General features: G+C 36.9%; 1 protein-coding gene across 7 annotated transcripts in view; it reads right to left on the bottom strand.

Annotated features, from left to right (window-relative positions):
* Positions 1-24,048, bottom strand: part of Atp2b1 (ATPase plasma membrane Ca2+ transporting 1) — a 112,365-nt gene that overhangs the window by 5,707 nt on the left and 82,610 nt on the right. For 3 of the 7 annotated variants that reach the window (XM_060377952.1, XM_060377953.1, XM_021643207.2), the window contains 12 exons: positions 20,739-20,981; positions 19,118-19,359; positions 17,158-17,395; positions 9,952-10,131; positions 9,230-9,317; positions 8,784-8,890; positions 4,899-5,090; positions 4,468-4,681; positions 3,851-4,062; positions 2,557-2,664; positions 660-842; positions 201-287 (listed from right to left, as the gene is read on the bottom strand). In XM_060377952.1, the coding sequence (XP_060233935.1) occupies positions 201-287; positions 660-842; positions 2,557-2,664; positions 3,851-4,062; positions 4,468-4,681; positions 4,899-5,090; positions 8,784-8,890; positions 9,230-9,317; positions 9,952-10,131; positions 17,158-17,395; positions 19,118-19,359; positions 20,739-20,981 (2,094 nt within the window). Of the gene's footprint in view, positions 1-133; positions 288-659; positions 843-2,556; positions 2,665-3,850; positions 4,063-4,467; positions 4,682-4,898; positions 5,091-8,783; positions 8,891-9,229; positions 9,318-9,951; positions 10,132-17,157; positions 17,396-19,117; positions 19,360-20,738; positions 20,982-24,048 lie in introns of all 7 variants that reach the window. The other 4 variants (XM_060377955.1, XM_021643208.2, XM_060377954.1 and 1 more) reach the window with 4 other exon arrangements.

Below are 24,048 nucleotides of genomic sequence, written 5' to 3'. Positions count from 1 at the left end.
TCAATCCACTTTACAAAAAGAAAGCTTTATGAAAAGCCTGAACAATGAACTTAAACATTAAGGAGAAAATGAGAAACGTTAGGTGTGTGAAGTAGGAAATGTTAATTTCATGCACTTAGGAACACACACTCACACCCCACAGGAGTAGAAGCAGTAGAAGAGGAAAACACTACATGTGTAGGGGTAGAAATATTTGTTACATCATGATGCTGGCTGGCGATGGAGGGTTGTCGCCTTAGAGCCCCCTGAATGGAACTTCCACTCTGGAAAGCATTCACTACATCCATCTGCAAGGAATCAGAGATTGTGACAGCTTGCTCAGCAAGAGAGAGAGAACAAGAGAAAGGACCGTTCCATCTACCAACATTTAAAAAGTAAAGAAAAAGGCACTTTCACAGAGCAGATAAATAGGCAAGAGTAGCATTTTGAGATGAAAGGGGAAAATAAAAGCTAGGGAAAAAAAGCTTAGGGCATATAAGAGACATTCTTTCATAATCAGTTAAATGTTTCACTCAGTTCAGCCATCAGTAGTATTTTTCAAAAGGATAAACTTGTGGGTTGGGAAGGCTAGAAAGGCAGTTAAAAAGCACAGGCGGACCTCTTCCCAGGTAAAAATCCTTATTCCCATCGACTTTCCTACCTCTCTACCAGACCCATACCTGTGTCTGAATTCTGTTCAGGCCTCTAAACCACAAGATCTGGCCACGCCGCAACTCCCTTTCAGCATGATCAATCTCTTCAACATCCTCTGCTAACTCTTCCTCAGGTATTTCTTCCTTTTGTGTTCCATGACCAGCTTCTTTTAGGAATTTTAAACGGCTAGTTGGAATTGTTGAAATAAGCTATAATACAGGGGAAAGAACTTAAGGTATTAAAAACTGCAGGACTATCCACCTATTTTTACCAATGAAGCAATGAGAGCTTGGTGACCAGACTTTCCCAGAGCAAAAATTATCCAGTAATACAGAAGAATATACAGTTATACAGTAGGACAAACTGTTTTCTGAATAGGAATCAACCTAATAGTTCTCATATTTTAAACATTAATGACAGTAGATTGTACAACCATGTTTTACTGTGGGTATGTATATAAAATTTCTATATGAACTCCTATTATTTACGTCAAATAAAATGAAATGGCTTACTAGATGCAAAACAAGCTTGTAATTCATTATTGCTATAAAAACTCAACAAGTAAAAACATATCAGAATTTAGAAAACCATTAGTTATACTAACATAGTTCAGTTAACTATTTTTGAAAAACTTAGCTATTTAAAATCTAATCAACATTGATCGATAATAGTAATACATAGCAAGAAATGCCTTCAGAAACAAAGAATATCAGAAACATCAATAATACACATTAATGTTTGAGTGTTAACAGGCAGTACCTATGGAGTAGAGTTTACCAAGGGGAAATCAAGATGCTTTCAGACATAGAACAGCCTGGAGAACTTCTACTCCTGTCATCGGAGTTCACAGAGGTAAAACAGGCTCAAATACGTGAAGCAACTTGCTCATGAAATGGTTAAGATTCCAAGCCTTCCAGGCACCAAAGCCAGGACTTTTTTCTTTTTCTTTTTTTTTAAGCATCACACACTTAAAATCAATAGACAATATCAACATAGGTCTGCTGCTGGCTTGTGTGTGCAGCACTGAGTTTCTTCTTCTTGAAATTAGGCAGATTTTTAGATTGTAGGCTGTGCTCTGCCTAACAGAGAACATTGCGAAATAATTAGAATGGTAATCAAAAAAGAAATGTGGACCAACTAGGGATCACAGAGAAAGAGATTTTTAAGATAATAAAAAACACTTTGAACCCAAAAGCACAATTAAGAAAAAGATAACGAAGATTGAGCTAAATAAAACCCGAGTTTGATCTGCAGAACAGCATTGGATGTGCTCACACAAGTTACATATGGTCACACTCGACGCTTTGAGCATGGACATGTCAGCACTGATTCTCCAGTACTAGTCTGACACTAGCAACAACAGCCTGAAGGTGAACACTGTGTTTGTCATTCCTACTCATCTTTAAAAGAAGAATGGCATGCGACTGCAAGTAAGATGACTATCAGTAGTGCTGAGGACACTATTATTTTCCTGGCATTTTCATTTATAGACACACTGTTACAAGCCACTTTATGCCTTAAAATGCTATTTTGTGGCTGATTTTTCCAGATACCATTTTTTATCCAACTATTTGCTAAATAAGGCTCAAATTTTCTCCTGGGCTTTTAAAAATACTAACTTATATAGTAAAATAATGGAAGTATGTGGTAAAGATACAGATGTTGATATCCTAACCAGTCATATATGTGCCATGCTTGTAACTGCAGCAATGTTTCAAAACTTAGCGGTGAGCAAAAGACCAACAAGCATAATAAAGAGCAACAATCTAGTCAAGCTGCTTAGAAAGAAGAAATCATTCCTGTGTCACTCAGAATTCCTTTTTGTGACCCAAGTGGTAACCAGAGTAAATAATAGAAATGGTTGGGAAGTTTTTTTTACAAAAAAATTACATTAGGTTTTAACAAAAACAGTGAGATTTTTACCTGGCCCCAGAGTAAGGTCCCCATTCCCAGGAATATTGACCACAGCCACTGTTCTATTGAAAGTTCTGAGCAGCTGAAAGGTTTCCCACCAAACTGCACAATTATTATCTGGAGGAGTAATCAAGAGTAAATTTATTTAAATTACAACCTAAATAAAGTAAAAATCTCTAGCACAAATTTTAAATATTTATAGTAAATTACGTTTACTAAAAATAAAAGTCTCACGACCAAAAGAATACCTGTAATATTCTTTCCTATATTATCCCAAATAACCATATCTTTTGGTATGCTTGAATAGTTTATGGCTTTCATGAAAGTTATTATGTGTTTTCTGGGAAGTACATGCTATAGAGATGAGGGCAGAATATACCACGTGTTTTCTCTTATAAATAGCAGTCACTCCTAGTTTACATTAAGATGTTAAGCCAACTATGCATTCTCTGAAACAGAAGAAAAGCAACCTGGCAAAGCTCTGTCAGTCTGTTCAACAGTGAGACTGAAGTCCAATGACACACATACATAAAATTCACATTGTGATTCCTTCCTGATTCTTAGTGTCTGACAACAGTACACCTAGGAATAGTATTAAGCAACAAAATAGTCACTTCTGTCTGAGTTTCACAATTATAAGTAGCTGTCAAATATTGAAATTAAAAAAAGCAATTATGGTACTTAGTAGTATAGTTACCATTTTTATATTTTAAAAAGCATTATAAATTTCATTCTTTGCAATTATTTGTTAATTTTGTTGTTTATTTTAATGTCAAGAATATTTGTATATTTGTCCAGATAGGGTAGTCACCGGTTTGCTAGGAATCTAGCATTCAGTTCCATTATAACTGATTTGGTAATCAGGTCTTGATTTTCATAAAAGAATGAAACTGAAATTGTTTTCTTGTAAATCAAGAAAACATGGAATGGAAAAATAAATGTTCAGTATTTCCAGACTTTTTAAAATTAAAATACCTTTTGTGTATACGTAATGAGGTGTGAAAAGAAAACATTAAGACACTGACAGAAAACTGGTAATTTTGTGACTGGCTGGTTTGGTCTCATTGAAGTAATTCTTTATGGTTAAAAAGAAATAAAGCTATTTGCTAAGACAACTGTGGAATTAACTTCTGAGGAAGCTATATACCTTCAGAATATACTTTAGAGCAGCATGAAGCTGGGAAGATGTCCAAAGTCATCTGGGAGGGAAGGTCCCCTCCCAGCCAATAATGTACAGAACAAAGTACCTGTTTACTGACCATGTCACATACTCAAATCTAAGCTACCCCTTCCATTTACTCACCTGTACCACAAAGGTGCCTAAAACAATTGTGCAGAAGATGGCATTATTAAAGATTCCTTCAAACACATTTCTTTCGCCATGAATTTTCCGGGCATTTATTTCATTGAAAAGCTGCATCAGCACAAAGGTATTGAACACAATAGTATAATGTTCTGAGGGGGGCGCGTGCAGAGGGGCATTCCTTCCACTGTCGATATCAAAAAACTTCTCTCCTGAAATGAAGTCACCATTTTGTAATTATCATTGAAATAACATGTTTCAACAAAGCTCATAAAAACAACAAAGCTTGGCCAGTTTCTGATCTGGAATGACTGCAAAGCAAGAGCTCAAATGGACCCTGGGATTATCTGGTGCAGGCCCGAACCCTATGGAGACACATCAGGATCACAGATGTAAGAGTCCGGATAAAAGCCTCTTTATTTCCGCCACTGTCTCATTCTCATCGTTCTCCCCAGACTGACTAGGCACCATGGAAAGTGACTGAAAATGTAAGGTACATGGTGGAGTCAGGGGCAGAACTTACGCTTCTGAAAATTCCGTCACACTCTAGCATACTGAGTGACATCAGTGTGCAACAGAAACAGTTCAACTGAGACTTGATCGCGTTGAGCTCTTACCAGCAAACAAGAGTGTGAACACCACTACAAGCTGATAGAATGCATGGCCCAAGATGTTCTTCATCATTGTGCGTGAGATGAGAGGCTTATTTCTACCATAAGGCTTCCGAAGCAGGAGCGACTCGGTGGGTGGTTCTGTTGCCAGAGCGAGGGAAGCCAGCGTGTCCATGATCAGGTTCACCCACAGCATCTGTACTGCCTTAAGTGGCGAGTCCTAGAAAAGACAGGCTTCCTAATAGACATTCACAACTGTTCAGAGAGGCCGCGACTTGGGAAGCCTTTAGGATTACAAAGACTTAATGGACAAAACAGATTACATTTTATGTTAATTAGCCTACAATATAATGCTTCATCATATTTAAATAATTAAGGACTTTAAAAAGGTAGAGCATATAATTTTTGCTTTAAAGTAAATATTAACAGTCACCTACTTGAGTAATACAAGCGCCCGTGAAAGCAACAATCACTGCCACTACATTAACAGTTAGCTGGAACTGAAGGAATTTTGAGATGCTGTCATAGACATTTCGTCCCCACATAACTGCTTTAACAATGCTTGTAAAGTTGTCATCTGTGAGTATAATATCAGATGCTTCTTTAGCCACATCAGTTCCAGCAATGCCCTGTTAAAAAAGTCTGTGAATTAGACTACATGTTTAAAATATAACTTAACATATGCAAATGTGTACCACTAATACTTAATAATAAAAATAATTATATTTATGCTAAAAGAAGATAATACTGTAGTTTTAAGATGCCAGTGAGAAAGACATTCAGGCTTAGTAGACATCATACATAAAGAAATGAAGCATGAAAAGCAAAATGCAAATAATGTTGCAAATAAAGGGATACCTCTTCCAAGAAAATACTAACAGAAAAAGACTGGACATGAAGTTGGGAGGGGGACATGTTGGAGGGAAAGGGGAAGCAGGAGGGGTGAAATGGAGGAGGTAAATATGATCACTACATATTGTACATACATACTTATGAATTCTCAAATTTCAAATATATTTTTAAAAATTTGAAAATACTAAGTGATTAACTGTGAGGGAAAGAAGCATTTGCAAAAACAAAAACCTGTAGGGACTGGAAGCAGATGATGAATGTTAAATAACTCAGAAGACTGAAGGAATCTGAAGCTATAAGCCATCAGTAGGAAATTTACTTATTCCCTCATTATGCAATTCCTATAAGGCTTAGGCCCTGCAGTTTCAGGGAACACTTAGAAACAGACACGAAATGAGACGCGCTCTTGAAGATCTGAAGACACTGAGGAAGCAATGAGAAGCCTCTGATTAGTAATACCCTCAACAGCAGAATGGTGCATCAACAGACGGTGGGTTAATAACAACAAGCTAACCGTACCTAGAAACATCATGGATAATTTTGATACTTTGATGCTAAACTAAAGATGGATTCAGTACCTATGACCCTGTATCATTTAAAACAGGCAGAAGCAACAAGCTGCAGAGGTCACAGGTAGCACCTGCTTCTTATACTGCACAGAACAGTGTTTACTTGTGTTTAGTTATGTATCTATGACTTAGATGCCTCTCTGTACATGGTCTACAGGTTAAAAAAAGTACAAGATGCTCAGAGCTCTTTCTCAAATTCATACGAGCAGGCAAACTGTCACTTCAATTCCATGGCCAGATTAAAGCAGGTTAAGAGGTGTGGGAGAGGAATCTCTCCAGTCAAACTGGTAAGCTCACCAACAACGTCTGAGTTACTGCGAAGAGAATCTGAGAATGAGTGTATGCCAAGTACATTAGAAATTATAGAAAAAAATAACTTAAAAAAGATAATTTGTAGGAAATACAAAAAGTTGTACAAAAGGGAACAATAATTGTAGATCGGATGGAATGGAGCTGACAGTCACAGTAAAGCCTGAATATTGATCTAACCAAACTGATGACACACACTGGAAGAATGGTGGGATAGAGACGGGCATGTACATGGAGCAAATGCAGTGCTGTGCCTGTACTCCTGTTAGCTATGTAAGTGTTGAGTCCTTATCTTCCTTGAGGAAGAACCAGTAGTCAACGCTTTGTATGCTGATAAAGCGCTGGAACCCTACGGTTTACACGCCTGTGTGTGTGTGTGTGGGGGGGAGGTGGCGGGTGGCTAAAATGGTCAATTTTCCTTTTGAGAGTCAAAAAATAAGGCAAAAGACATGGCATGTGGTAGGAACATTTGATACCCAATTTTGATACCCAACTTTAAAAATGCTACACACACACACACACACACACACACACACGCTGTATGGATTAGTATGAAAGCTGAAATAGAGCTTTACTAAAGTCTCTAGGTCATCATCTTAGTTTTAGGTTACATTATGAAGGCAAATCTCTTCATATCTTTGTTCAAATCTTTATAGACTTAATATTTAGTTATAAAAAGTTAGTCAGAATCCAAAGAAAACTCAATTCTACAGACAAGTATTTTGGGAACTTTGGATCAAAATAGAGTCAACAGTTTTTAATGCATTCCTCAGTGTAACTACCTGCACACATGTATCTAAAATGATTCATGCTTTAGCAAAAATGGTTTCAAGTCCAAGGCACCTTCTCCTTACCATCAAGCACTTACTCCTTTGCTTCGTAAGTTAATTTAATTTTTTGAATCTAATTTAGTTTTAAATTATTTAAAACCCTACACACAAATCCTACTGCCAACACAGCCTATGTATTGCATTTTTTTGTTTGTGTTGGTTGGTTTTGCTAACAATTATTTAAGACTCACAGGATATGTCTTATGCCCAAGTTTTGAGGAAAAAGAACAATTCGTTCTATGGAACTAGTTTTGTCACCCTGGTTCACCTTCAGGGTCACTGAAGTCATCTGCTAAATGCTGATGTGCAGCAATTGCTGATAGTAATGTTCCTGAAGGGAATGATGTTGCTTGTTGAAAGCACAGGCAGCACCTTCAAGTAATCCTCGGTGCACTTTGGGAAATCTTCCCAAGTTTCAACATTTCATGTCAATACAGCTGTTTAGGTGTAGGGTAAGGTGGGGAGAGAGGCTTATTTTTCCTTGAGAGAAATTTCCTTTTACCATCTCTCTTAATTAAATCCTACCACCATTGAGTTTTCTCTATCCCCATTTTAGCAACAAAATACTTGAGGACGATTATGCAAGTAGACCCTGGTACACAGAAAGATCCTCATACATAAAACCCTTAGTGTCAGACTGTGTTTCAGAATTCAGTGTCTCTCATACTTTAGGATAAGGAGACAAACTTAGCACCCCATAAAACACATTAATACTTCTACAATGGCCATGAATTGTCACATTTAGTGGAACAAATGACTATTCAGAACAAATTTTTGCAGTCCAATGTAAAATTTTCCAGTCCCATTTAAAAAATAAAAGGACTGGGCTGAATATTAAATAAAAATATTCAGATTTTCCAACTTTTTCTTTTTTGGTTAAGTTTTGGATTTGGTAATTAGGGTTATGGGCTATTCTCTAAAAGTAAAATTAAAAAGTAAAGAAAACACTTTAACCGAGGATTTTAGGGAAAAACAATCAGTCCTCACCCCTAAAAGCCACTCTATTGTAATGTGGAATCTAGATTGAAAAAATATGTAGAGTATCAAAGTCGAAGGACAAACTCTGGAGGGTAAAGGGCTAGCAGTGGGGGTGGGAGGGAATAAGAGAGGGTGATGGCTGTGTGGATTATGAGCAGAGTACATTACATACATGTACAGGGATGCCATAATGAAGCACATTACTTTGTACCTCTATTTAAAATGACATTTAAGTATTCTTTAAAAGCTGTTAGGTCACCATTGTTATAAGTTTGTTTACAAAGTTTTTTTTTTAAGTTTTATTTATTTATTTAGTCATTTATTATGTATACAGTATTCTGTCTGCATGTACATCTGCAGGCCAGAAGAGAGCACCATATCTCATTATAGATGGCTGTGAGCCACCATGTGGTTGTTGGGAATTGAACTGAGGACCTCTGGAAGAGCAGCCAGTGCTTTTAACCTCTGAGCCATCTCTCCAGCCCCTACAAAGGTAGTTTTAAGATTCAGGTAAGTTAACCAATGTTTAAGTATTTCCCAGATTCAAAGCAAATGTACATTGTTACAGCTGTCCAAAGGAAATCATCTTGTAGCCAGACTTCACAGTATCAACTAAAGCTAGCATATGAAATAATTAGATTTATAAACTCACTTAGGCTTATCCATTATCTCTTAAACTAATTTTGAGGAACATTGTTTAAAATCAATAGTAATTTTGACAATAAACAAACATGCAGACAACCCAGCTAGCAAACTGTATAGAAAAATTTGAGTAAGTTCCTACCATTGCAAATCCAACATCTGCTTTCTTTAGTGCAGGACCATCATTTGTACCGTCACCAGTTACAGCCACAACTTGGCGTTGCTCTGAGACAGTGCTGTCAATTATACCTTGATAAATAGAAGTAAATATTAGTGCTATCAAAATACTTTAGAATGAATAAAGTGATTCTGAAGGATAACCTGATTAGTTTGTCTTACAGAGTCAAAGGTAAAAAATACATAAAAAGTTAAACAAATATAAAAATGTAAACTGTTTAGCTATGGGGCAAAGATTAATTCTAGAAACTCAGGCTGCTTGGAAGGGAGTAATATCCTGTGGTAATCACTGAAGATGAACACAATTTGCTCAATATTTCATAAGAAACTGTACCTACATTTTAATAAAAAATGCTATTTGTGATATAATTTAATATTCAGGATTTGTCTTCAGGAAGCAGGTGTACTCACCTTTAACCAGTGTATGTTTGTCAGTGGGAGATGATCTTGCAAGTACTCGAAGCTTTGGCCAAATCTTGTCTATCCTCTCTTGTTCAATCTATAAATTTTTATAAAAGTTAAAATATGCCAAAATTAGTCTTAATTCCAAATTAGATAGATTTAGATTGAATTCCAAATTAGATAGCTGCCATGTTTACCAGTGGTTCTTTACTCATGGTCCAAAGAGTAATAGAAGTTCCTATGAACTTGCCAGAATTGCAAATTCTTGGGCTTGCCCTCAGGCCAAATCTGTGTGTTAACAAGCTGCCTTGCTGGTTCTAATTCATGGACAAGTTTGAAAACCAGTGCTATCTATACCTTAAGAGGTCAAATTTGGAAAAATCCCCCCAAAGTCTATGAAAATGAACTTCCTTAGCATGAGAATTCTGAGAATAACCTCACATCTACTCCCATCAGTTCTTCCAGCCCACTTGTTACTCTCGTAGGACTGCACTTATGAAAGTAGTCTACACATACAGTAACTCCTTTAATAAAGCACTCTCGCAAGACACAGCCCTTTCAGTACCACTGTTCTTATCTCCTAGAACGCAAGATTGTTGTGCTTCTGAACAGCATTACTGATGCATGGTCCCTAACAAAGGATGCATATTCAATATGTACTGACCGAGGAAATTACTAACACACTAAGAATGTCAGAATGTCAAGTTAAAACTTAAAAAAGAAATCCTTACCTCTCCTTTTTCATTTCGTATTCTTCGGTTAAAATCTTTACCTTCTAGGCAAAGGAAATCTTCCCCTGGGTGTAAAATACCACATTTGGTAGCAATAGCCCGAGCAGTATTAATATTATCACCTGTGACCATGCGCACAGTGATTCCAGCCCTCTGACATTTCTTTATTGCCTCTGGTACCTAGTTTACACAGAAAAAATGTTTATTAGGATAGAAAATTACTATTTCAGAGAAAAACATCTCATTGAACATACATGACTTCACAGACCCACAACTGACAACTCTATCTCAAGATGTCCAAAATGTTTTCAATCACTGGCACTAATAACGTCTTTTCTCTTATTGCCAGTCATTTTTAGCTGCAATCCTTACTTTGTATACTAACTTCTCAACGCTTTTTATGGCCTCTTTCCCTCTGGAAACCACCAGGCAATTTTTAAGTGGTATTTTTCAACCATTCTATTTTACTGCCCAGAGGTCACCTGAGTAAAATGTTTAGTTACAGATGGCCCACTTTTACGTCCCTTTCTCCTAATACAGTGGTTCTCAATCTGTGGGTTATAACCTTCTTGGGGGGGATATCACATATCAGATATTCTACATATATTTACATTATGATTTATAACAGTGGCAAAATTACAGCTATGAATTAGCAACAAAAATAATTTTATGGTTGAGGGGGGTCACCACTGCCTAAGGAACTGTACTGAAGAGTTGCAGCATTAGGAAGGTTGAGAATGAAGGTCCTAATCCACCTTTAATGTACTTCAAAACCATTTTTGAGCTAATGACTTTAAAATCCACACCCCTCCTTCTTACACTGAGAGTTGTACTGAAGGTTCTGTCTATGAAGTGGGCATCACACTCTGGTATACCATGCTTTCTAAACCTTATTATGTATCAGAACCTAGACGTCAACCCTAATTCCTTTTCCATTTCTCCACCTTGCCTCCAGAAGGCCCAATAAGTCAACATATTTTATCTCAAATTTCTACCTAGTCAGTTCTATTCCTGGAGCTTACTAGAGTAACAGCTTTTAATTATCCCTGTTTCTATGTCATTTATTTCTTAAAGTATCTGATACAAATTCTGATAGGATTTTTAACATAGCAATTCATGTTAAAAATACAGTGGTCCCTCAGCTGTTACAAAGCACAGAGCTCTCTCAGTTGGCTTCAGTAACCCAAAAGCAGAAAGACACACTTAGTATATACTCATTTATAAGTGAATATTAGCCATATAATACAGGATAAGCATACTAAAATCTATACGACTAAAGAAGCTAAACAACAAGGAGGACCCTAGGGAAGATGCTTAATCCTCATTCTGAAGGGCAAACAGGATATATATTGGAAGTAGAAGAATATAGGGAACAGGACAGCAGCCTTCCACAGGCGTCCTCTGAAAGACTCTACCCATCAGGGCACTGAAGCAGATACTGAGACTCATAGCCAAACTTTGGGGAGAATGCTGGGAAGAAGGGGGAGATAGAAAGACCCAGAGAGGACAGGAGTTCCACAAGGAGACCAACAGAGCCAAAAAACCTGGGCTCAGGGGGTCCTGCAGGAACTGATGAATCAACCAAGGACTATGCCTGGGGAGGACCTAGAACCCCTGCTCAGATGTAGCCCATGGCAGCTCAGTCTCCAGGTGGGTTCCCTAGTAAGGGGAGCAGGGGCTGTCTCTGACATGGACTCAGTGGCCAGCTCTTTGATCACCTTCCCCTGGTAAGGTGGCCTAACTAGGCCACAGAGAAAGAGGATCAAGGCAGTCCTGATGAGACATGAGAGGCTAGGGTCAGATACTAGGGGAAGGGCACAAAGGAGAAAGAGAGAGGAAGGGTGAGACCAGGAGGAGATGAGGGAGAGGGCTACAGCTGGGATACAAAGTGAATAAATTGTAATAAATAATAATAAATTGAAAAAAAATAGATGGCCTCAGAATAGTTTAATAGATATACTAAAACTTTACTACACACAGACTGGCATGGCAGTGTGTGCTTCTGCTACAGCAGTTTTCTCAGAAAATCCTTCCCTGTTCTTTTAGCCAAAAAATACATACAAATCCTACTAGAGCACAGGGTACAGATTCAAAAGGCTTTAGGGCCATGCAGACAGCAACAATGAGGAAAGGACACTAGTAATGACACATCCAAGAAAATAAGATGGAAGAAAATAATAACAACAACAACAATAATACTATTAAAGTGTTACTCAGCTCTTGCCTGATTTGATTTTCATGGCAGAATGAGGAAATCCTAATGTCAACACAATTATGATTTCAAGAGAAAGGAGAAACTATTACTTGCATAATCTCTTAATGCTCAACATTTCACATACGTGCATACAGAGGAGGAAGTGTTAAATTAGTCCTGCAAACTGTGTGCTTGTGACTTCTATTTCAGGTCCAGTTTAAAATGTAACTTCTCAGGAGCGCCACTGAACTAGCTAGACAAACTTGGCCTTCATCTTAGTAAATATCTCTACTCTTGGTTACCCCATCATAATACAGATATTTGTTTATCTATGTCCTCTGCAAGTCAATCCTTTTCTCAAGGCAGGACCTTTACTTTATCTCTGAGTTACCAATGTAATTTCTTTCATTAAATAACCAGAGCTTAGTTAAGTACTGTGCTATTGAATTAAATGTGTCTGGAGAAATAGTTACTACAGGGATGCTTTTCAAGGATGGCACAAATAACAGCATATTGGATAGTCTTAAAACACATAAATAGTTACAAACAAGTTAAATATGTATCTACTAAGTTTAAAGGTTCACACTGTTATTTTTCTTCCACTTTGCCAACTTATTTATCTGTATCATTGGAGGGAGACCTCCACATTCACTGTAGCTAATATTTACTGGGTACCAGGGTACCATATGAAGTTCTAGTGATGCAATAGTTGAGTTCAAAGAATGACATTGCTTGAGTTACTTATTTTTTTAATCAACATGATTCATAAAATATTGGCTAGTTGTTTAAATATAATGTACTTCTTGGTATCTCATACAAGCCTAAGATGTATTTCACCCCAAACACCTAAGCAATCGCTGACTGGAAACTTACATAGGATCATTTAGATGGAAGAACGACAGTAAGAAGAAACTGGAATTTGTTTAGAACTATGTAGCAGTAGCATTTAGGAAAGGTAGAGTGGATGTTGGTTACCACAACTTGGGGGTTTAAGCAGTAGAGGGCATAGCGAGATGTAAGCCAGTCAATAGTTACTTATGATCAGCTAAAAATAATATATTCTTTTAAATAGGTAGGTAAATATAGATACAAACAGTGGACAAGTAACTGTCCAGCACCACAGGATGCAAGAAGGGATGAACAGAAGATGGGTACTAGTGATTATGGAGTTTCTGTCTCAGGTGATGAAACTATTCTATCCCTGACTGTATTGACATCTGCACAACTATCAATATGCAAAGGAAGAACCACTAGACTGTACTTTAAATTTGGAGAATTGTATGATACAGAAATTTTATCTTACTCTGATTAATAATGACAAAAAATGTTTATTTCCTGCTCACTAAACAGAAAACATTTCTAACTTGCAAGTCAAACATTGCCTCCATTTTTACAAGTAAGGTACTAAAGCAAGGTGACATGTCTTGTTCAAGTTTGCAGGCAGCTGCAGGAAAACTAGATTTGCTCCATCAAGATTCTCAATTCAGAACTGCACAGGCCAGACGTCAGAGAAGCTGGCTCATACTTCCTCATCCTATCTCTCCCATACACTCATCTTATGTTGTGAAGAAAGAAGTTCTAATGTTTTAAAGCAGTTGTTCTCCATCTGTGAGTTGCACCCCTTTGAGGGGGGTTAAACAACCCTTTCACTGCGTTGCCTAAGACCATCAGAAAACACAGATATTTACATTATAATTCATAACAGTAGCAAATTTGTAGTTATGCAGTATCAATAGAAATAACCTTATGGTTGGGGTCACCATAACATGAGAAATTGTATTAAAGTGATACAGCATTAGGAAGGTTGAAAAACCACTGTTTTAAAGAGAAAGAAAACTCTCTACCAACTAAAATACCAAGAATATAATGGACTTAAAGTTTCTCCAATAAACAAAGTTACACATATCCTCTAACATTAAATTAGATAAGATTTAAGCTTCAAGTCAATAAACAGAATTTTCAGTGGCTTTCCTATGATCAAAGGTTGGCAAACACCATTGATTTGGATGAGCTCACAAAACTGCAAAACCCAAAACTGCATTTATCTTGATCTTGCAAACCACTGTTTTGTTTTACTCTTTCTGACATGGTAATATTCTCTACCACTCAACAGGTTATGCAAGCTAGAGAGACTGGCTCTCTTCCTCTGTAAGGCTTCTAATGGGCTCTCAGCCGGTTTCTTTGGCTATGTTTTCCCAAGGTCTTTTTGTCTCTTAAATAATTTCTCCAGCCTAGACTATCTTGTGGCTTCTAGGTCCAAGCGCTCATTTGACACACATAGGATGTCTCATACACCTCAACTGGATCAAAACCAGCATACTCAAACCTAGCATATTCACCCCTATTAGTCTACCTCTGAAGTCATCTTTCATCCTCCCTGTCACAACTGTAGTCCAAGTATTGCTGGAGGCTGTTACAAAAGTCTCACTGGTTTTCTGCTTCTATTTGTCTCCTCCTACTCTTCAAAATGGTATTTTAGCATATAAATAATGTTATAATACTTAAATTTTAGGAAAAAAAATTCAGAGGACTTCCAGTCTAGTTAGGCCATGGATGATCTTACTTCCTGACTCTGTACACTAGCACCATACTGGCTTCCTCTCTATCTTTAAAATAGTTCAATATTGTTTTCTCACCTGCAGTACCCTGCACTTGGTTGTCAACTTGACTACATCTGGAATTTACTAAAACTCAAGTGACTAGATACACCTATGAGATTTTTTTCTTAATTTATATATATATAATGATATATATAATATTATATATATCATTATATATATTATATATAATATATAATATAATATAATAATATATATAATCATATTATATATATTATATATATAATATATATAATGTTATATGTTATAATTATATATATATGTTTCTATCTATATAAAACATTTAAATAATTTTTGATCTGGATCTTTTCAGGTGAGAAGACCCACCTTTAATCTGGGTCACACCTTCTGCTACAGCCTTTCTAAAGGAAACAGAAGAAGGAAGCTTGTTTGCTCTCTTTGCTTGCTTACTCCCCCTCCTAAGTCTATTCCTTCACTGGCATTAGAAGCCTACGTCTTTAAGATTCTGGCATATACTGAAGACCAGCTAAGATGTTCAGCCTCGTTGACTGAACAACTACTCAATTCTTGGACCTTCCGTTGATAGACAGCAATTGTTGGACTAGACAGACCACAGCCTGTAAGCCAGTCTAATAAATCTCTTCTATATAGATATAGATTTTTTCTGTAAGTTCCATTCCTGTAGAAAACCATGACTAATACAGCCTGGAATGTTCTTCTTGCTGCTATTTATATGCCTGGCTCATAGTAAGCCCCCATATTTCATTTCAGTTCACATTCTTAATATGGTCTTCCTCAATTACCTTATTTTATTACCCTGTGCATATCCTTTACAACCCTTAGGCTCTTTTAAGAGTCTCATTTAACATCACATTTCCATTTTCGTAAGGTCTGGGACAGCAGCATCCTTCACAAGTTCTTTCATTCCCAGTGGCACACTGTAAGCCATCTATTCTCGTACCTATGTGGGTGTGGCCTTCTCATGTGCACACTGTCCAGGTGTCTATCCTTGTATAACCTGGGGGTTTTCTTCCAGAATATAAATTCTCTTGACAATTTTGCTCTCTGAAGTCAGTATTTCCTGTTTTCAGACAGTTGCTCAATATTACGGGTTGAATATATTACATGATAAAATCACTGAAGAAAAGTAGTCTTTGTATTGTTCCTTCTTTGCTTGGATGTACTTATTGTGTTCCCAAAGCTCCCTGCCCTACCTTCTTTAGCTCATATCCCCTGAGTTTTAAAAACTCAAAGAAAAGTGATCAAGCTGTAGGAAGTCTTATTTGAGCCTTGCAGAGGGGGATTATAGCTTAGTGGTCTTTTTAACTTTTGTTTTGGAGTTAGAACTGGGGTCTGAACAACATGCTATGTCTATTGTCTAAAGTTCCACCACACATTTCATTTTTTTTTTCCTTTGTCAAATCAGAGTAATTAATACTCCAATCACTGGGTGAGCACTAAATGAAGTTATATGTGAAATACTCTTGCATTTCAGAGAAGACATAATAAGAAGATGCTCTTGCTTTAGACTAGGTTGATACATCATGGCCTGATTATACAACACTCTCTGTATACAACTGGTAATGGATTAACAACAAATATTCTGTCCACCGTCACCCAAGACACTGACTTTTTTTGAAATCAGGGACCAGATTTCTAAACTTTCTCTCTCTAGTACCTAAAGCAGTGCCTGGGATATGCTTCAAAAGCAAAAAGCTAGAAAGCAAACAAAAATTTCTATCAATTAAAAAAAGGCAAAGCCTACCGCTTCCTACTAGCAGATATGATAGATGCTTATAAGTTAAAAATTCAGTTTTCCAGGGCTGGAGAAATGGCTCAGAGGTTAAGAACAAGAGGACCTGGGTTCAATTCACTGCACCCACATGGCAGCTCACAACCTCAGTTCCAGGAATCCGACACACTCACAGACACACATCTAGACAAAACACCAATGTACGTAAAATAAAAATAAATAGATCTTAAAAAAAAAACCAACAACCTATTTTCCAATTGTACTAGTCAGACCTCAAGAACATAATAGATACATAGTGGTTTTTGTACTGAGAAAAACTGAGACATTTCAGTCTTCACTGAATGCTCCACTGGATGATCCTGGTCTGGAGAACGAAACCTAATCACTTAATGGCATTCATTATTAAGTTAAACATCAACTGAAAATATATACATGTAAGGAACTGTGCTAGGCTGTGGTGTTATAAACTCACAGTATACCAGGGAAGCTGCCCAACTAAACAGCTTCAAGGGTAATGTATGCTAATTATTTTATAATTGTTACATTATTGTTTCATTCATCTTTGATTCACAGCGTGAAGACCACCCACAGCAGAAGCTCTACTAGAAGACGGATTATGGTTAACGCCTAGATTCACACAGCATGAGAATCTGCACATGCAGAATGGAACGTTTCACCACCTCAGGCCTCACAGGATCTTCAATCCCCACAACAGCAATGCAAGTAAGGCCGGTGACGATATCATTCTCGTTATCCCAGTCTGGTTCTGGTTCTCCTGCTGGGAAATCTCTGAATGCTAGACATATGGTTCTCAGGCCTTCTGATGCCATTGGCTCAATCACAGTTTTCACAATGTCATCTCGGTCCCTGGGTCTGAATACTTTCGCCTCACCATTAGCACTTAAGATTTTGAAACACCTACAAGGAAACATTGAATCCAAACAGCAGTAATTAACAAAAGTAAGGGTTAATACCACTTACATGAAGGGCAAGGGAGCACAGGGTCTGATTCCTGGAAATTAGAGAATCTTACATATTGTATTCTAGAGAGTTGTTTACTCTCCCTTTTACAAAACAGTTCTCATCTATTTGACTCTTATCTGTGGTTCTTGACCCGTTACCACAGATAGTCTCTAAATTTTCTCTTTTGGATATAATATTTTTAAAACATTTTTACAAAAATTCACAAGTGGCAACATAAAATATTTTTTCATTTTAAATAAACAGGATAACTTCAATCAACCCCTTACCTGTAAGGTTATTTCATCACCTATATTGTCTTAACCGCAAAAGAAAAAAAGAATCTTTTTGTTGAAACTACAAAGTAGGCATTCTATAGGAGACTATGTCAAAATAGTTTATTTTTTAGTAAAACTAACCCCAAGCTTCCCCTAGTAGATAGTGAAGTCACATCTTTCTATCCTTGTCTCCTGGGGTCTGTTAAATCCACACCTTCTGGTCTAACTGTAGTTCTCTAAGGCTTCCCACCAGCACTGAAGTATTCTCCCATAAACTTTAGCCTTAGTGCACAGCAATGAATGCCGATTGCATGCCATGCAGTTGGCATCAACATTACCACAAGTGCTTTTGATACCTCTAAAAATTTGATCTGAACACTTGCTTCTTCAGCCTTCCCCACAAAGTACTATCATCTCCTAAGCTCCACATTTCTCTCCTCCCAAAGGTAGTTAATATGCTTATTCCTTTGTATTCCATGATACTTCCTTCCCACGGCTCTCATCAGTCTGTGGTATTGGTCAGGCCTTTCATCCCAGCCCACCTTAGTTCCTGATTCAAGAATTACTTTCAGTCACAGCTTTTTTGTTTCTGTTTTTTTTTTTAAACAAAAACAAAAACCCCCACAAGGTTTCACTATATAGTCTGGCCTGGTGTCTACCCTGTAATCCCTCTGACTCTCAAATGCTGAAATTATATGCATGCATCACACCTAGGTTTCAGTGACAGAGTTTCAATGAACAATGCTTCAATGGCATTACCTGGTTTATTAATTCTTACCTGCTCAGTCTCTAAGTAGAATGTAAACATTACTACCAGTAAACCCCTATGAAATAAATTTCCACACTTTGTTTTACTTAACTTAAGGTGGTATTGGCTGCCACTCTACTTTTCTAATGGAGGAGAATGCAAAGTAAGGAGAAAAAATTCTGCTCAGATTTCAAAGCTAATTAGTTGCAAGGAAAGAGTCATGGTCTTTGATTCAAACAATCTCTCCTTTGCATGATCTGCCACCAAGAAAGTCAGTGATACAACAGGTTTCTAACCTGTCACACTGAAATCACATAACTAAGTGTGATATAGATGAGAAAAAGCTGTTTGCAGACTCGGTCTCACAACACTACTACTTCCTGCTAAACTATAAAGGGTGCTTTCCAAAATCACTAATGTTTACCCTATTTAAATTACTACACTAAATGTAATAGGCTTATTTTCCCTAGAGCAAAATATTGGGAAATAAGGCAGAGTGCAAGAAGCAGAACATGGTAGGAAAATCTCTGGATACCAGAGAGCATGCTACAAAGCTCAGTGATACTATTCAAACACATGATGCTCATAAAGCTACAACACAGAGATAATCCATATTCAACAGTCAGCTCATTCATCTGAGCACTTTATGCTTACTTTTTCAGCATTATCTCAGATGCACCCTTGCTGAAGATCCGGTAACTTCCATCTGAATTTTTTAGGACTGTGCTCATGGATTTCCTAACAGAATTGAAGGTATAGACTTTGTACAATGCTTCTTCTGGTATTTCATTTCTAACATCTTGATAATCCCGCTTTAAGTCCAAGAGCAATCCCAACAAGGCACATTCTGTTTTATTACCCACATGACGAGGTAATCCACCCTCTTTCTCTGGTGGCTGTAAGAAAATAAGGATTAGATGCTAGCATTATTTTACTTCCCCATTAAAAATTTAACTTAAAATATAAAACAGATTATAGCATCCTGAAACAAAATGATGTAGAAAATGTCTTCTAATATGAGAACTTCAAAGGACACAGATAAGGGGAAGGGTGATATGGGTTCCACTTCAGCCCATCTAATTGCTAGTCCAGTGAACTTCTGACCTTATCATCAAATGACATTAAGATGCATATATCTTATATAATTGATTCCTCATATACAGTAGGACTTAATTTTATTTCCATTTTCTCTTCTCATTTTTATTTGTTTATCTTTATGCTAAGTAATTAAAATAAAGTCCTAATTTACAGTCAGTTAAAGCTCAGACTTTTTGATAGTAAATGGCAAGACTAGGCCTAGAACCAGAATCTCTTACCTTTCTAATCTACCCACCTATGTTTTCTTCAAGATTTTATTTATTATTTATACAATGTTCTGCCTGCACATACGCCTCTGGACAGAAGAGGGCACTAGATTTCATTATAGACGGTTGTGAGCCACCAGGTGGTTTGCTGGGAATTCAACTAAGGATCTCTGGAAGAACAGCCAGTGCTTTTAACTTCTGAGCCACCTCTCCAGCCCAACCCACACATTTTCATTAAGTAACTTGCAATATAATTTTTGCTCTCAGATTTAATAAATCACTAGACAACAAAAAAGTTAAACATGCATACTATACTTTCTGTTAAAATAAAATCTTAAAGTTTACAAAGTTGAAAATAGCTTTATAAAATTCTCACAGAAATTTATGAATACTTTATGAGCCTTCAAAATGTATAAAGACAACTTTATGGGTAGGAACTACTGAGAAACAAAACAGCAGAACAGCCCATATAACACATGCTGCCAACAGCAGCTCTAAGGCTATCTAAATTGACACTGGATATTCTACTGTAGGACTGCCAGGTCTTTCACAAAATGAATATAGACACAATCATTTAGTATAGTGTGAATGTAGAACCTAATAAATACAAAGCCCTTTGCTCTATACCCACCCCTGCAATAAAATTAAGAATGTGGCCTGGTGTTCTGACTGTAAGGTTTCAAAGTTTCTGAATACCAGAAACTGAAAAAGAAAAATAAATAAATAAATAAAAGTATCAATGTGGGCTAGGAGATGGCTTAGGTGTTATAGCACTTGCATACACCTACAAATCTAAGTTTGATTCCTGGAACACAAGTAAACTTAGGAGAACTACTTCTACAAAGTTATCCTCTGACCTTACAGGTGTTCCTTGGCATTCATGTCCACACACAACCACAATAATAATAAACAAGTAAACAGTAATCATAAGTAGCAATATTTTCATGCATATAAATTTAAAAAAAGCTTACCAATATTTTTGATGTATAAGCACAATTCACAGAAATTCCTGTTACTAGATAGGACAAAATATTTGGTGGAATAGCTTCTGGTTCAGGAATCTTTTTATAATGCTTTTCATTTATGTAAGCTTGAACGACTGTCATTCTGTTCATTGTCAGTGTTCCCGTTTTATCTGAACAAATAGCTGTAGCATTCCCCATGGTTTCACAAGCATCCAAGTGCCTCACTAGGTTATTATCCTTCATCATTTTCTACAGTGACAAAAAAATGAAACAAGACCACAACCAAGACAGTTAAGCTACACAGAAAGACAATCACCTCATTACATCAAAAAGCTAAAACCATCAAATGACACAAACATAGCTTAAAAAGTATCAGCTTAACACCAGAATGATTTTAGAACATGTAAACTATTTAAATTGGTCAAAGAGAATACTACCACCATTTGGTGGTCTCAACCATGTTACCGATGAATTAAATAAGCTGGCACAGAGGTCTCAGCATCTATATTTTGGTGCCACATACCTCTGATATGCTTAGTGAAGTGTCTTACTTTCATGACAATCTTACTGTAGGTATGGTGGTAATTACAGTAATGCATGATAAAAGGATTAAGTTTCATTAAATAGAAAATAAGAAGACTCCTGATCAATTTCCAACAGAAACATAGCTTTTAGTAAGACATCTTGAAAAATGTGAGAGTATGTAGCTGTTTTGGTGCTTGTTGTTTCCCTCCACTTTTACAGGCCTAGTTAACATTCAAAGACATGACTGAATCATTTTCATCTAATCTAAATGCTGGAAATCTTCATCCTTAGGACCAAAGTGTATGTCACTTAGGATGGGTTCAAAGATGCCAAGAGTCTTAACAACACTTGCAAAAGTGTTAAATTAAAACTACATAGACATAGATACACTTACATACACACACACATGAATTCATTACTAATTCACAAAAGAAAATAAAAGTCTAGTGTTTAAACAAACATGGAAAAGAGAAATGTATACTTCCCAATTTACTAATGATCTAAATATGAGAAACAAAAAGAAATTTGAAGTAAAGGAAATATGTTCAATTTCACAAAACACTTGACAGGATATATAAAGACCACACCACAGTGAAAGGAACACATGCTGACTACATTAGGGCCAAACAGACATTTAATGCAAGCTTAAAAGACTTTAAGCAAAATGATCTCTATTTAAGGAAAACAAATCAACTTATCTATCTATTCCTGACCAACTGAAAAGTTAACATCACTAAAGACTACACAAAATGTACTAATAATAATTTTGAAAAATGAATAGTTGGCTTGTCTAAAAAATGTTTATATTCCAATTATTTCTAATCATTTTAAAGCATTAAAAAGTTCAAATGGATAGTTAAAATGTGTACTGTAAGCACCTTAATATATTAAAAATTTTAAATTAAAAAATGTATGTTAAGTATCTGAAAAGAAAATAAAGAGTGTGGACTGGCAAGGTGGCTCAGTGGGTGAAAGCTGCTTGCCACCAGGCCTGGTGACATTAGTTAGATCTCTGGGTGCTACAAAGAGGAAGGAAAGAATCTGCTCCTGCAAGCTGTCCTCTGACTTACATACACACATCTTGTGACACACAAGCATGCAGGGACAATAAATTTAAAAAAAAAAAAAAATCAAACAGTAAGCAAAAGACATTCTTATGACTGGCCATTTTGTAAAACATCTGGAATACTGAAGGAAAGATGTCAGTAAGGAAGCTATGGTTGGTTAGACTTCTCACTGTTACAAGTGTCACTTAAGCAGAAGAAATGCTAACTCTTCACAAGGTACAAGAGCAGCATTCTTACATGAAGTGTAACCTGCATAACCATTATGAAAGACAAATCCTAGATGGAACATTTAGAAACTAGCAGCAAAGGCTGGACTAGAGGGAGAGTGGGGTGGAGCAGATGAGCACTGACAGGTACCTGAGCAAAGGCCAGAATGAGCAGAACTTTGTGGGCCAAGGGGAGGGAGTCAAAGGATTTTACACATGCAAATAATATCTGAACTGTTTTTGGAAATATAAATCTGCCCGCAACTGGGAAGACTTCACTGTAGAAATAAGAAATGCAGAAACAGGACTCAAAAACTGGGCCCAAGTGAAATGTACTTGCTCTAGTGCCATACATTAAACTGCACATAGCCTGACCTTTTTTATAAATGGCAAAGAGGGTACGGTGAGACTGCTGCTCTTCATGAAGTGAAGAGGTCTCTGTGCTCAGAGATATTGGAACCACTGTCTATATCTCTAAAGAAATGGAAACCCTTCACTTTCCAGGCCAGAAAAGGGTGCACCAGGTATTGTGTTTTCTATGCCAGCCAAGGCTTTTAACAACATGACTACGACAGCCTATAGACTGGGAAAGGATCTTCACCAACCCTATATCTGACAGAGGGCTAATATCCAGAATATATAAAGAACTCAAGAAGTTAAACAGCAACAAATCAAGTAATCCAATTTAAAAATGGGGTAGAGAGATAAACAGAGAATTCTCAATAGAGAAATAACCAATAGTAGAGAAACAAAGAAATGTTCAACATCCTTAGTCATCAGGGGAATGCAAATCAAAACAACCCTGAGATTTCACCTTATACCCTTCAGAATGGCTAAGATCAAAAACTCAAATGATAATACATGCTGGAGAGAATGTGGAGAAAGAGGAACCCTCCTCCATCGCTGGTGGGAATGTAAACTTGTACAACTACTTTGGAAATCTGGAGCTTTCTCAGAAAATTAGGAATAGTGCTTCCTCAAGATCCAGCTATACCACTCCTAGGCATATATCCAAAATATGCTCAAATACACAAAAAGGACATTTACTCAACCATATTTGTAGCAGCTTTATTCATAATAGCTAGGATCTGGAAACAACCCAGATGTCCCAGAAATTGTGGTACAGTTACACAATGGAATACTACTCAGCAATTAAAAACAAGGAAATCATGAAATTTGTAGGCAAATGGCGGGAACTAGAAAAGATCATACTGAGTGAGGATGAGTCAGAAGCAGAAAGACACACGTTATATACTCACTTATAAGTGTCTATTAGACATATAGGATAAACATAGTAAAATCTGTACACCTAAAGAAGCTAAGCAAGAAGGAGGTCCCTGGATATGATGATAAATCCTCACTCAGAAAGGCAAATGGGACGGACAATGGAAGATGGAGAAATCAGGGAACAAGACAGGAGCTTACCACAGAGGGTCTCTGAAAGACTACCCAGCAGGGTATCAAAGCAGATGCTCAGACTCATAGTCAAACTTTGGGCAGAGTGCAGGGAATCTTATG

Source organism: Meriones unguiculatus, chromosome 2, assembly GCF_030254825.1.
Source record: "Meriones unguiculatus strain TT.TT164.6M chromosome 2, Bangor_MerUng_6.1, whole genome shotgun sequence".
Lineage (NCBI taxonomy): Eukaryota > Metazoa > Chordata > Mammalia > Rodentia > Muridae > Meriones > Meriones unguiculatus.
This window is presented reverse-complemented; position numbering and strand designations above follow the sequence as displayed.